The sequence below is a fragment of the Coturnix japonica genome, chromosome 1 (assembly GCF_054131305.1).
Source record: "Coturnix japonica strain WE chromosome 1, WE-NBRP24, whole genome shotgun sequence".
In the NCBI taxonomy this organism is placed as follows: domain Eukaryota; kingdom Metazoa; phylum Chordata; class Aves; order Galliformes; family Phasianidae; genus Coturnix; species Coturnix japonica.
Window position 1 is genome coordinate 168,346,948 of NC_140663.1, and position 15,429 is coordinate 168,362,376.

The following is a 15,429-nucleotide window of genomic DNA, read 5'->3' on the forward strand; positions in this document are numbered from 1 at the left end:
GCATTTGCAAGGAGACCGCTTCATGTCTGGGTACCTCTGCCACTACAGCCACCTGAGCAAAGGTGTAAAGTAAGTAGAGTAAAGGAGTGGAGATTTCTCTCTGCAATTTATCAACATTTGGGCAAAGCGTATCGTTTTAGATGAGATAAATTTTACACTCTTTATTGAAAAAAAAAAAAAAAACGAAAAAAAAAAACAAAACAGAGAAATAGGCTATGAATTTGAACACTTAGATGTCTTAATTAATATTGAAAAAAAAAACGAAAAAAAAAAACAAAACAGAGAAATAGGCTATGAATTTGAACACTTAGATGTCTTAATTAATAGTAAACTTTTGCTTTGGAGTGACTGCAGTAAGACAGTAAAGGCTAAACAGAGAGAAAAAGAAAAGGCTAGCTCTTTTTTTGTTGCCAAACATTCACTTTGGCCTCAGTCTGAAGTGGCTTTGAAACTGCAGACACCTTCATGTAAATGTTCTTAATAAAGAAAAAAAATCCACTGCAGGACATTTGTAATCCTTCTGATTTAGATGTTTTAATAATATGTGAGTTTATCTTGGAAGATGGTGGCTGACCTGGAATTAAAACTGTGGCTCTGCCAGCATGAGACTGAAAGCCCAGACAGAAGACTTAAATATCAGTATGTGTCTGTTTATATATACACATGCTCACATATATGCACATATATATGTATGTGCTACATAAACACATCTCTAAATTATCATCAACGGCCTTTAACATTTATTTCAGTGCTGATTAAGGTGTAGACAACATCTGATTGGCTGAGACACTGCAGAGATGTGCCCCCATGATATATTCATTTCCTATTCTGGTGTGGTTAATTGGGTATTTCAGTTTAATTACCTCAGTCAATAACACTTTCAGTTGAGTATCATAAGTGTTCATTTAATTTGCTGTAGATTTAATAAGGCAGCGGTTGTATACTAAAGCTGTTAACCATCTGGATGGGCTGCGGAGCCCATCTCTTCATTGGAGTAGCTGGGGCCTGATCCAAGACACACTGATGTCTACAACAGTCATGCTGTTGACTTCAGGAGCTCCAGGTTTGGGCTTATCAGGGAGAGTGGAGATGGGCTGCAGAGTTTGTAAACAGATGCCTTTGGCTATGGGCTTTGTAGCTGGTGTGTGAGAGGGAGGTTTTTTAAGATGCCGTATCTTTTCCGTAGGTGATTTGTTAAGACAAGTGATGGGAGGAAGAACAACCCATGATTCAGGTGTTGGTAATTGTTGGCTTTGAGACTGATCTTGTTGATTTAGGGTTTAAAATGAAGTTTCAAGATGTTGCTCAGCCGAGGAAAGAAGGCTATGAGCTGGAGCTGACCTAGGAAAAAGTACAATAAGCACACCAATCTGACAAGCCCCGTGAAGCTGAATGATGTGTCTTACCCCTGCCATGAGGTCTGGAAGAGTTGTTGACTCTCCCTCCACCTCCCGTGTGTCACCAGGTCATGTTGTGTGTCAGAAAATAAGCAGTTCTGCAGTTTTTCAGACCAACGCTGTGCTGGGGAGCCAAAAAGATGCAGCCACAGAAGCCTACATTGCCTCTTGATTTCAGAGATTCTTAAATATTATTATTAAATATTAAATATTTATTACTATTAAATATTGTCTTATATTTAGTATGCGAAAAGGATGGTGCAGAACAGGGCTGTGACAGTAGGATCTGGACTGTATAGTATGTGTATGTATGTATGTATAGTATGAGAACCTGCTCATCCTATCTTCCTCCACAGTCCTACTTACTAAGCAGGCTTTGAAAAACGGTAGAATTGAATCATAGAATCATTTGAGCTGGAAAAGACCCTTAAAGGTCATTTAGCCTAACTCCTTGCAATGAACAAAAATACCTACAGCTAGATCAGGGTGCTCGGAGCCCTGTCAAGTCTGACCTTGAGTATTATGATGTTGAATGGCTTAGAGATACAGTAGTGCCTAAAGGTGGTGGTAGGTGCTTGGAGGGATTTCCAGGAACACCTGGATCAGTAATCGTGAAAGTTCACATGACAGACACAAACCGTATGCCTTGAGCAAATGAGAAGAACTGGGGAAAGAAGAGTGGGGTTTAAGCATAGAATCATAGAATCATAGAATCATAGAATCATAGAATCATAGAATCATAGAATCACCAAGGTTGGAAAAGACCTAAAAGATCATCCAGTTCAACCGTTCACCTATTACCAATAGCTCCCACTAAACAATGTCCCTCAACACAACATCTAGTCTTTCCCTGACTCCACCACCTCCCTGGGCAGTCCATTCCAGTGCCTGACCACCCTTTCTGAGAATTAATACCTCCTAATGTACAGGATCCATCAGATCCATCAATACAGCAGAGGATGAGCAGCCAAGTGCCACCTCTGCAGTGGGACAGGCTTAAGAAGGGTGTTTTTGGGGATCCCTAAGTAGCCCATCAGTGCAGGCCATGGTGACTCCATTTTTAGCTTCTTCCTCCTGCCCACAGCTAGGGATTATCCAGCAGCCCCACGCTGCCATTGATGTGATGTTGTCCAGACCCAGGACTGTAGCTTACAGCCTGCACATAGAAACTGCAGGTTGGCCATAGCTGTCATCCTCTTTTCATGCTCATGCTCCCCCAGTGATTTACTGTCTCCCAATTCCTGTCATCCCACAAGTTTCCAGCTCCTTTCCAGAGATCTCCTGCTTTTTGGGGGACACAGATTCCCATGCACCCCAGGCCCAAAGCCAGGCTGTGTTTAGGAACAAGCAGCAGAAATGTTGTCAGGAACAGAATTCCATGAAATCAAGTGGAGGGAAATTCTTCTGCTGCTGCAGAAAGTAGGCAAAAGGCAACTGGAGGAGATGAATAGGCTGCCTGACAGTTGGCAGACACACAGGCTGTCTGCCATAGATGGTAATATAGGCACTGCAACAATTATGGCATCTGCAGGCAAAAAAGCAGTAAAAAAAAGCTTTAACCTCTGCTATCCGGGAAAACAGACCGTGGCTCCGGATGCATTCAGTAGGGAGAAGTCTGTGGTGCCTGTGAGAGGCGGACGGTCTGACAGGCTGTGCCAAGCTGTGTTAAGGGCTTGGAGGAGCCTAGGTTTGTCCTTTATTTGTATTACTGACACATGGGGTTTTAAAAAATTATATTACTGCTATTATTACAGTGATATTGTTATCGCTACTGTTATTTTCTTAACACATCAACAGAGCCTGGGCAGCTGCTCTTTATTTCTTATGTGAATGCAAACTGCGTTGAGATTTTTTGTGGAGATCAGACAGCAGACACATTCCTACATTCTTGTCCGATGTTCAATATTTTTCCATGAGTCAAGGAGAACAAGAATGGGCATATTGTGTAAATGCAAAACTCTGCCTTTTTAAACTGACATGATGAATTTCAGCCCTGCCTCTTTGTCTCTCTCCTTGGAGCAGGGGCTTTTCAGCCTGCCAGATTTTGTTACTTACTATCTTTGAAAACGGAGAGAAAAGTCAACCCTTGTTAATTCACTGTGCCAGCCACCTAGCAGAGCGGTATCCTAAAGGACTGCTTTTTGGTGGGGTGTTCTGCTCTTCAGAGATGGTGGAGAGCTCCTGCTTTCCTGCCAACTCCATTGTGTTCTCTTAGCAAAAGCCTGCCACACTAGAGGCGCTTTAAAAAGAAGCAAGGCGTCTGTTGCAATAGACATCCAACAAAAGTTCCTGCTGCAATCCACACTTCCAGTAAATGCTGGTTCGTAATCCAGATTTCAGGCTTCAGGGCTGGTTTGTTGTAAAACGTTGCTACAGGTCAGCTTTGTGCATCTGTTCGCAGCAACAGAAAATGTGGGTCACTTACGCATTGAGGACGTTTATGCAGATAAATATTAGAATATAGGGGGTCCCTGAAATTTGAATTGCACTTGAGGAAGGCGACAAAACACTCTCCCACCTCTTTTTCTTTTTAAATCTCTGCAAAGGGGGTTGGTGACCTAAAGACTTAACTCATCTGTACTCACCAGAGTAGCAGCTGCCCTGGAAACTACTCACATCTGGTCCATGTACCAGGCTGGGCTTCATACAGACAAGCATAAAGAGAAATGTATGTGCAAAAAAAATATGATTTTTATTTATGTTTTTTCCTGAACAAAAATCTCCATGGATTTTTTTCAGTGTTTTAGTAGGTTACAAATACTTACTCCTGAACAATATAAGAGAATAAATAATGTATTTACCAAATCAAGTCTGTTGTAATGAGCAAGCAAAGTTTCACTGAAGTACATCAATAAGTGACTATTTGGTCACTGTTGGAGTGTGAAGTTGCTGAGTTCCCTCTGAGTGTGTTTGACTCAGAGTTTCCTAGCTAAGGCTTTTGATGGAAAGGGGAACTTATGAAGGGTGAAAGAAACTAATTAGTACCAAGAATTATGTGGTCTTTTGTCCTCTAGGAACCAGTCTGCTGAGACTTCCTACACAGCAGTTTACTCTGCATCTTTTTGGCTGTATTGATTTCTATTCACCATTAACACTCTAAAGGTGAAAGGTTTCATGTTAGTTATTAAAATGGAGAATTATATTTTATCCAGTCTAGTATTTTCTAGGGTATGTTGGGTTCCGTATTTAGACACCTAAATAGATTGTCAGCCTGCTCTGCTCAAGGCTGATCAAACCAAGTGACCTCAGCCACCCCTCACACCACTTGCCCTGTAGATATTTCCCCATCTTCATAGCCCTCCTTTGGGTGCTCTCTAACAGCTTTATGTCCTTCATACTTTGCAGCACCCTGACTGCACGCAAGGCTCAAGGTTTGGCCATGCAGCCCAGAACAGAGGGGACAAACCCCTTCCCTTGTGCAGCAGCAGTGCTGGTGCACCCCAGGGTACAGCTGACCCATTTGTCTGCCATGGCTGACTCACATTCAACTTGCCATCATCCAGAATCTCCAGCTCCCTACTCATGGGGCTGCTCTACAGCCTCTCTTCCCCCAGTTTCCTGTATATAGGGTTGCCTTATTCTTGGTGCCGAACGTGAAACTTGCTCTTGTTCAATTTTATGTGGTTGGTGATCACCCAGCCCCATAGTTTGCCAAGATTTCTCTGCAAGTCCTTTCTACTCCTTAGGGAGTCAACAGCTCCTCCCAGTTTGGTATCCTCTGCATAATTACTTAGAGTGCATTTGACTCCTATGTCCAGATCATTCATAAAAACTTTGACAAGAACTAGCCCTCAGATTGAGCCCTGGGGAGCCCTACTAGTGACAAGCCTCCAGCCCGCAATCTGTATGAAAACAGAGATTGGCATTTCTCAAGTGCATTGTCATTTATAGTTTTCATCTCCTTCTCGCTCACTTTATATGATCTGGAGACAATCAGATTTATACATTTGCTCCATTCATGCTATATTCAAAGTTTCCCAGTTGCATTCTACCAGACAACTCACTGATTTGTCTTTGAGATGAAGAACAAAAGAAGGAGAGGCAATGAACAAGAAGTTGCAGACTACATATAAGGAAAAAACAGGAGCTGCCAAACACTGGAATAAGGCCTGTAGAAGTTATGGCGTCTTCATCCTCGTGGGTATTCAACATCTGGGCAAGGTCCAGAAGGAAGCTCTGCTTTCAGCATGGCCAGGACTTCATGATCCAGGAGCCCATTCACATCTGTGTCATCTTATGATCCTAAAGGTCTTTTAAGGAACTGTTTTCTTTTCTGTGACTAACATGGTAAATGGATAAATAGGAAATGCACCCTACCATGTTAGTGTTTCCAAACCTTTCTCTTCACTTTCTCTGGCCATTTTCTTGGTTTATGAATTTAATTCTTCAGACTTCTCAGAAAGTATCATCAAGATGCTACTCAAAGAAAGGCAGAACAATGAAAAAGCAGCAGCATGACAACCTGCATTTGGGGTTCCTCTAACCAACTAATGATCTCCCATTGTCTCTATTTTTTAACCATTTTTAGTATCCACTGTGTTCTGTCATTCTGGTGTGCTTTCAGACTAAAACTGGGATTCAGGAGTACATTTGGTAGCAAATATTTAGGTACTGTTGAGATTACTTCAGTTTTTAAGCTTTCTTCCAGACTCCTGAAATGCTGGAAGTATAAGAGCTGTACAGCATGACCAGAAATGACTTTTCTAACCCCTTGCAGCATCTTGTCAATTCTGACAATTAACAAATAGTAGTATTTCAGGGGAAAATGCATGATCATATCACAATAGGTCTGCAAATACAGCCATTATTGCTCACCCCCACATCTCTTCCTCCTCTGCTTCTTGAAACTCCAGACAGTGTCTGTGAACCATATACAGGTTGGAACTTTGATGTTTCACATCTCCTAAATATTTCATTATCACCTTTCTTAAGCCATTGCCTTTCCTTTTCCAAACAAATACCATGTCCCTTTTTACATGTTGTTTATCATTTCATTTGGGTTTAATTTACTGCAGTTCAATTTTGCTAAATAACCTTGTGATCTGTAGTTAGTCTTCAGACTATTATAAAAACGTTCTTATTTTTCATAGGTATATATTCTAAGCTTGTTACTTACCTCCAAATTCCTCTAACATATTTACCTATGCTACTTATATAGTTAAAACTGTTGATTGAGTACACATGGCCTGTCCTGACACTGCATGTTTAAGCTGAAGGTTTTGGAAATGCCTATTAAGTACTGTTGTTACGTTCTGTCTTTCTTAGTGGGGTGAATGCATGCACTGGGGAGAGACAGGAGGTAGAGGGTAGTACAGGTCAAACCGAGCCATGAGGTGAGTGCAGTATCTTTGATAGGTACATTTTCTTACCACTGCCATGGATTTGGTCCTAAAGTTCACTTCTTCACTCAGGTTTCTGGCAGAGGTTCAGGACTCCTTCCTCCTTTCATGAAGCCTTTTTGCCAGTTGTTCCTTAGGAGTCTTATTTGAGGTAGTGTTGGAAGGCAGTTCTAAACGGAGTAGGCCCTCATTGTTGCAGATGGTGGAGTGCTGTGCTGGAAGCACAACTGGGTAATATACTGAGGGGATCTTTTTTTGCCTATTGATAAGTGATGAGTGTGTCTCCTGTGAACTGCAGAAGACCCACAGAAGACCTGAAAGTGAAACAGTTGGCATGAGTGTCCCTTGTACAGCATTGATTTGCAAGAAGAGCAAAACAATCTCAGTAATTCCTTGTTTTCCAAGGTTAGCTGCATGGCTGTTGTCTTCTTTCATTGATTGAACTCCTAAAGCAGAATGTTGCAGGGGAGATAGATGCTTAGGTAATAAAAATACATGTGTGGGCATGGTTCTGTGCTCTTTAATGAAACAACAAAGCCTTTGCACAGCCAGTTCAGATGGGATGCTGGGCAGAAAACTAGGACCAGACTGCTCCCAGCAGTCTTGCCTTAGGTGAAATCTGCTGTGCTATTGATCTCTAAAAGGCAAATCAAATAACAGCCACCACATTTTTAAGGATTAGGAGCTTCCTGTGCAAGACAGTATGTGTTTTTAATACTTTAAGCTGACTTATGAAACTGGTAAACAACGTGGAGGGTGGTATTGGATGACCTCTTTTATACATCTGATCATTCTGTCAACATTTATAATGCATTTGATATTTCCTTATCATCAGGATAGGATCAGTAAAGCAGTTGCACTTCCCAAAGCTCAGGTTGCATTAAGCTTTCATCCACATTTTATGGTAATAAATGTTGACATAAAGTTCTGTAGATTTCATATAAAGTGGTTGTTAGTTTATTCCTGGGAGGAGAGGAAAGGAGAAGAGAGGAGAGGAGAGGAGAGGAGAGGAGAGGAGAGGAGAGGAGAGGAGAGGAGAGGAGAGGAGAGGAGAGGAGAGGAGAGGAGAGGAGAGGAGAGGAGAGGAGAGGAGAGGAGAGGAGAGGAGAGGAGAGGAGAGGAGAGGAGAGGAGAGGAGAGGAGAGGAGAGGAGAGGAGAGGAGAGGAGAGGAGAGGAGAGGAGAGGAGAGGAGAGGAGAGGAGAGGAGAGGAGAGGAGAGGAGAGGAGAGGAGAGGAGAGGAGAGAAAAGAAAAGAAAAGAAAAGAAAAGAAAAGAAAAGAAAAGAAAAGAAAAGAAAAGAAAAGAAAAGAAAGAAAAGAAAAAAAGGAAAAGACACTTGTCCAAATGACAAATACACAGCTTGCAGGATAAGATCTTTCATGCCTTTTTGTTTTGCACACAGTAACAACTGCTACATTCTGATTAGAAATCTTGACCTAGTTAAAATGCTATTGTTTCTTTGTGTTCCTATTCTTCTAAAACACTGTGGCTAGACATGATATTTTATAATCCATCAGATGTAAAATCTGCATTAAAAATATAATTATCGTGCTTCAGCAACTTGGACCAAAGCCCTGACGTTATATTTCCAGGCAGCGCAGTGTGAGTAATGTGGATGCATATTTAGGTTGGTATGTTCAGTTGGCAAGATATGTAACTTTTCCGTAAGTGAAGGTAAACTGTGGCATTTCTTACATACTGATTACTATTCCAGTCTTGTTTCCCAGTTAATGAGAATTAAGTGGATACTTGTCAGCCAAGGAGCATCCTTATTTGTTGCTATAAATTCAGTTTTAGTGGCACAGTGAGCAGGGAGAAAATCTTGTGCTAACTCACCATCACCATTACTATGGCAGTGGTGGTTTTGTCTAAGGATCATCCAGGGTTGGGATGCTCTGGGATGCCAGTGTTTTATGAAGCTTATGATCAGAAAGACAGCAATGAAAGGTGGGAATGTTCAGGAAGTACAAAGCAAAAACCTAATGGCAGCAAACCTTGTACATTGTGGTTGGGGTGGTTTTAGGAACAGATTAGCAAAATGAGAGCACAAGGATGAGAAGGTACCTATAACTGAGCCTGTGCCATCAAGGCTGGAGCAAGCATTTCAGGGCTGCCTTGACCCCACTGTTACGCTGTGTGGTTCCATGGGGACTCACCAGCTCTCAGCACTTCTCCCCATGGCACAGTCTGCCCACAGCTACACTTACGTAATTCTGCAGGAAAAGCTGCAGGAAAACCATCCAAGACCATCACCTAGATGGTTGGACTTTCTGAGCTTGGAGTGCTAAGATCTCTCAGAAGACAGCTATCGTGCTCGCATTTTCAGCCATGACAGGTAGAAATTGCAAATGAGAACAAAAGATAGATACCTTTGTCTTTGCTTCCTACACACAGGGAGGGAAGAGGAGGGGGCAGGTGCTCCTCAAGACTCCATCAAGAGATCTTGAGGAGGTCTTCCTAAAATCTATGCCCAGAAGGGCTCTGACAGCTGAGGGCAGCAGCTGAGATCCAGGCCATGCTTAAGGCCTGCAGTGCAAAGGTGCTTTCACAGCATAAGTGAGAAGTAGCATTCTGTGTGTTTTCCTCCTTTGGACTGAATTCATTTCTCTTCTCTTATTTTTTTGGCAACTTTCAATGTTTGAATATTTTTTCTGTTTTTCTTACAATTCCTCTCCAGCTACACGAAGGATTTTGTTTACAGTGCCGCCATAGATACAACCAGAACATATTGTGAGAAACTCTAGGAAGCCCAAAAGGACTTTCTGAGGTGGATTTGACGCCCCACCAGCTGCCATGCTGCCTGCTTTATAAACAAAGCATGGCAGTCCCTTTGGTTTCCTTCCCACTGTTCTGCCATAGAAGCTAAGAAAGCTGCAGACCTTGGCAGGGAAATTAGATAAGAAAACAAAAGTGATGGGAGATTTTCCTTTTGTACCCTCAGCTAATAAAAGTTACTGGGAAGTTAACTACCTGCTCTGTAGTTTGCATGGGTTGAGTTGGTGTTTTGGTCCAGCCTTCAGGGTCTGACTGTGAATATTTATAGATGATGGCTGGAGTTGTCACTAGCACTGCTATTCAGGGCCAAGGATTGTTGGACTTAGAAATGAATTCCTTTGGAGGTCTCTAGGCACCATGGAGATACTCTTACAGGTCGAAAGGATAGGTTCTGTCCTACTCATCCTACGAGATGTGGAATCCAGTATTGCTGTAGATGACACACTTTGGATTTTTTCAGGTGTTACTGAAAGATACAAGCAAAAAACCAAAATTTTTGAGCCAGAAAAAATAATCAATTTTCATAAAAATCCTCTTGTTTTGCATTTAGTAACAAATTCAGCCTCAGGAAAGGTGAAGCAAAACCTGATGGGGGGAGAATCATAGAATTGTTTGAGTTGGAAGGGACCCTTCAAGGCCATCCAGTCCATCTTCCCTTGCAATGAGCAGGGACACCCACAGCTCCATCAGGTGCTCAGAGCCCCATCAGCCTGACCTTGAATATCTTCAAGGATGGGGCATCCACCACCTCTCTGGGCAACCTATTCCAGAGCTTCACCACCCTTAGTGCGAAGAACTTCTGCCTTATATACAGTTTAAATATTCTCTCTTTTAATTTGAAACCATCTGCTTTTGTCCTATCATAACAAATCCTGCTATAGAGTCTACCTGTTCACTTTTGTTGTTTTTTTTTCCCCAAAAGTTAGTAATTTGATGCCAGATTTTGATGAGCCCTAAATATTTGCTCAGTGGAATTCCTATTCATTTGGCTGACTGTTGGGGAGCACTGGAGAAGAGGCTGCATCTCTTAAATCTCTTTTGAGACTCAAAATAAGTTTTAAGGAGGAATTAGTTGTCCCTCTGCTCAGAATGTGGTGTCACGCTGTGCTGTTCAGACCGAGTCATCTCTAGAGCTTTGCCCTTCACTGTTAATGTCACTGAGCAGTTTGTCCAGCAACTTGACTACTCAGCCCATGCAGTTTTAACTTCAGAAAATCAATGCATCCAGCACTCCCTCACTGTAAGTGCATGAATGCATGCTGACTCACCAGAGCCTGCTTATCAAAAGGTCTTACAGTGATGCACGCTGCCAGGAAATGTGCGTTTTCTTTGATGGTTCATAAAGTCCTGCCCACCTGTTGTGGGATGGAGCTGAGCATGGAGAGATCTTCCTCTCCCAGTTACTGTCATGTCACACATTTCCCATCACAGAGCCTTTCAGTATGACACAGTTTGAGTGGTTTGAGATGTGTAATCACAGGCCCGTTTGATCACAGGAATGTGCCTGTGTTATGTGCATAGGAACTTTTGTATTAGGCTTACTGACCCAAATCAATCCTGGTTTGCAAACTGGAAGAGATGGAGCTTGAAATCTGGCAAGCTCTTTTTTTTCTCCCCTCTGAAGATTGTGTGCTTTACTTGAGGGAAAAAAAAGAGCTTTGCTGAAAAAGTGGTCAGTAATTGAAAAATGTGATTGCCAGGAAAGTGCACCTTGCTGTCTCATTTCTGATTTAAGAGGAGGGATACCTACTGACCAAGGTGCTGTCAGCATTCAGAGAGCATTGCAGGGTATGTTTGTAGGGATGTAATAAGCGAGCTCTTGTTATTTTTTCTGTAGAAAATGAAAGTGTTCTTTTTGGTGGGTGTTTCAGGAGACCACGTGAAGTGAAGGCCTTGAGTGCTCCAATCCATGACAAGGGAGGTCTGACTGGTCAGGGTGCTGACTGGTGTAGCTCACTGGGCAAACCACATCATACCTCACCCGTGTCTGCCAGCAGTTAGTTCAAATGCAAAAGAAAAACAGCTGCTACGCACAGTGCAACACCTGCATTTTTGATCACATCAGAGAGCCTGCTGCAGGTGCTCTGAAAATGTGAGGACTTTTTAAGCAGCTCCCTTTGATTCAGAATGTCGTGCAAAAGCAAAATGAACTCAGAAGGACAAATTCACTACATGAAACACATACATGTTCATTATCTGTTCAGCTTTTTTTTGTCAGCAGCACATCTGAAAGCAAGACATGCTGCCAAGTCACATATTTTGACAACCAGGGGACTTCCCCATTTCCCAAGATGAATTTGGGGTCATGAGAATGACTTCTAATAAACAGACTGACTGCAGAACTGATGGTAAAAGGAAGTGCACCTTACCGTTCTTTTTGCAAAGGAAAGTACAATGACTCATGTGTCAGGAAGAACATGCTAACTAACAGCAGTCCCTGCTCTTTGCAGGTGACCCCCCAGAACTCCCTTTCCCAGGACAGCTAATGGCAGTCAGTTACTACTGAAGGTACTGAGGAAACATATTTGTGACTTGAGCTCTTCCCAAGCAACTCCCCGATATTCACTCCAGAATGAAATGTTCACACACGGAGTTATGTGGGAAGAGCTCTGTAGATGAGCCTGAAGCTGAGAGGAATGGAGCCCTCTGCAGTGCTATACACCCATGGTCTTCTGTACTTCTGTCATCTCATGGGACTGCATCTTTGTATTGTGTGCAGAGAGTGGGGATTTGCACGTATGAGTGTGGCAGATGAGCATAGATTGGATGGACAGAGTATGAGCTCCTTTCCTTCAGCAGGCACACAGGATTGTGAGCAGATAAAAATATTGCCTTAAAGTGTGTGAGGGAAAGGAAATGGAGTTGCAGTTCTCAGAGCAGCGCTGTGTGTATTCTGTGTTTTACAGCAGATGTTCCAGAACATAAACAATTAGGGCTTAATGTATTAATATACAAATCTGGAAAATAATCCAGCAGTACATCATGGACCAGACCCTTGGCTTACATAAACTGACATGGTTCCAGTGGCTTCATTTCAAGTCTGGAACAAGTTAGCATCTAACATCTTTAATTACACGCATCTCTGGTCTGGATAAAGCTATGTAAGATCATCATACCTAAGTCTCACTTGAGCCATTAAAATGTCTTCTAGGTCCTTTGGACTCTACGGAAATCAAACATGATTTTTTTGGATCACACACCAAAATCATCAGTGAAATCCTTGAGTAGACATGGGCAGATTTCATGGCCGCATTAGTCTCTGCTGTCTGAAAATACTTTAGAACTGCCTGGCATAGTTAGTTGGGACAGATGTGCCCTAGACTTTGCCAGCTACAAGTCTGGTCTCTTCTCTGCACTCCCACACATAGGGAAGGTGGGGCCTCAATAGGAGGCAGTGATGCCCCAAAGCTGCAGTTGGATAACAAGAGCAGGGATGGTGATGACACAGAGATGTCTCACAGTGAATTTCCCTACCATCCTGCACAATTTCATTGACTATTTTCACCAACCTGTGCTACCCAGAATAGTTTCCTGTACTGTGCAATGCTTACTTGCCTGTTGGCATGGTAAACATCAGACAGACTATGGATTGTTTCTTTGTTGTCATCTAACAATGTTTTTTGTCTTTGCTTCCTTCAGCTCCAAGGATCCTTGAAGAGAAAGCTGGTTGTAAATCTGTCACCTGTCAACAACAAGAGGCCGAATGGTGTTTCAGACAGCTCTTTCCTTGACATTAAGAGGATAAGAGTAGGTGATAATATCTCAATGGGACAAGGTGGGCATCATGTTAACAACTGCCAAAGCCAGTCAATGTCTGGAACTATGTCTGTGGGGCAAGGATCACAAAGAAAGACCAGCAACCTAGCAAACAACACGCATGCCAGTGGGAATGGCATTTTTAATATGACCTTGAAAGAAGTAAAGAAAGAACCAGGAGAAACAATGTCTTGCAGCAAACACTTAGATGGCCAGATGTCACATGAGAACATGTTCCCTAACAGATATGGGGAAGATTCAGGGGAACAAATGATGGATCCGGAGCTCCAGGAACTATTTAATGAACTGACTAATATATCAGTACCACCAATGAGTGATCTTGAGCTAGAGAATATGATAAATGCCACAATAAAACAAGACGAGCCGTTCAACATTGACCTTGGACAGCAAAGCCAGAGGGGCCCTGTGAGACCTCTGCAGATGGATAAGATGGTAATTAAGAGTGAGTATGCACCAGGCATGAACCAGGCTCCTGTGGGATCCCCACAGATGAGACCTTCTTCTACAGGTCCAGCCTTCACTATGGCCACTGCTGCCATGTCCACCTCTTCACCCATCCCTTCGGTGCCTCAGAATCAAACACAGGTAGCACAGGTTTCCTCTGCATCCAGTCGGCCATTGCCTAACTGGCAGGAGGTTTCTCATGCACAGCAGCTCAAGCAGATCGCAGCCAACCGTCAGCAGCATGCCTTGATCCAGCAGCAGCAGCAGCAGCAGAACCAGACAGCCAACTGGTCCACCTTGTCTCCATCAGGTCCTTCACCCGGACCCTTTGTGCAAGAAAAAATCCCCAGTCCATCTTTTCGTCAGCAGCAGTTCAGCCCACAGAGCTCAGCAATGCTTGGGGTGCCTGTGAATGGAAACCAGTCAAAAGGGATGAACAACTATGTTTATAAGCCAACTACTCCCCAGAGTAATCCCATGGACATAATCATGCAACAGAAGACTCAGGACCTTAACAGAAATTTTATCAACAGTGCTCAGCCACCACTAGAGCAGCATCATGGTAATACAAAGCCTTTGTTTCACTTTAACTCAGAGCAAACAAACCAGCAGATGCCTTCAGTTTTGGGTTCCCAAAGCAAGCCTGCCCTTCTGCACTACACGCAGCAGGCACAGAGTTCAGCGCCAGTGCAACAGCCGCAGCCACAGCAGCAACAGCAGCCACAGCCGCCACCTGCTCAGCCTCTCCCAAACCAGTCTCTTCAAAGGCCACCCAATGTACCCCTAGCAATGCAACAGAAAATGATGCTTCAGAAAATTCAGCAAAGCCAGCAAATCTCAGGTTTGCAGTATCCAGTCTCTCAGCAGCATAGACAGGTAAGGCAAATTCCTCCTTATTTGGTTACAGAATCATTTCAGTGTGAGTGGTAAAAAGGGTTTTCGCGCCTGGCCTCATTCCTCCTGGAGATGTGTAATGACCTAGGGAACACTCTTCATCAGAGCTGGTGATGGCCTGTTTAGCTCCCGTTCAAGTGTATCATAGATGCACAGTTACAAGAATTTCAAAAAAGACGTGTTCATAGCACTGTTTTTTCTTAAAGCAAGAGTGAATGTCACTGCTATGCATTATGCAGATACCTGTCAGAAAGGTGAGATAGCAGAGCAGATCTGAGCTTATTTTGGACTCCTATCTAAGTTTCCAACCATACGCAATTTTAGGCTCTTTTGGATGGCAAAACCAACAAATTCCTTTATCACAGATAAAGCGTTTTACAGTGTTAATTTTTATGTCATCGTTTTCCTCAGGGAGGCAGGGTTAGGAAATTCTGTTTTTAGATATTGTTTGACTGACATGACAAAAATACTGTTTGCACATTTGTTATCTGTTTGGCAAAGAAAAACGAAGACTTATCTATGAGCTTTATAAGCACTCATCACACTTCTGGGAATATTCTGTGCATAAAATACATGACAGATAAGAAGGTGAAGGTTGCCACAGATACATCTATGATTATATACCACATGGCCAGCTCCCACTGCTTTATGATCAGACATTGCTCTGATATGACCAGTTGTGCTATACCAAATCACTGTGCACCAGGGTTATGATTTTCAGACCTGACAAAATGAAATTTAAATATGTCACCTTATTGTGTCCGCAAAACAGGAAATCAGGTGCAAATGAAATAAAATATGC

At 42.8% G+C, this 15,429-nt stretch overlaps 1 protein-coding gene across 1 annotated transcript in view; it reads left to right on the forward strand.

Moving 5' to 3' along the window:
- Positions 1-15,429, forward strand: part of MAML2 (mastermind like transcriptional coactivator 2) — a 196,311-nt gene that overhangs the window by 120,320 nt on the left and 60,562 nt on the right. Inside the window, exon 2 of the mRNA XM_085508966.1 lies at positions 13,152-14,609. Coding sequence (XP_085365092.1) covers positions 13,152-14,609 — 1,458 coding nt within the window. The remainder of the gene's footprint in view (positions 1-13,151; positions 14,610-15,429) is intronic.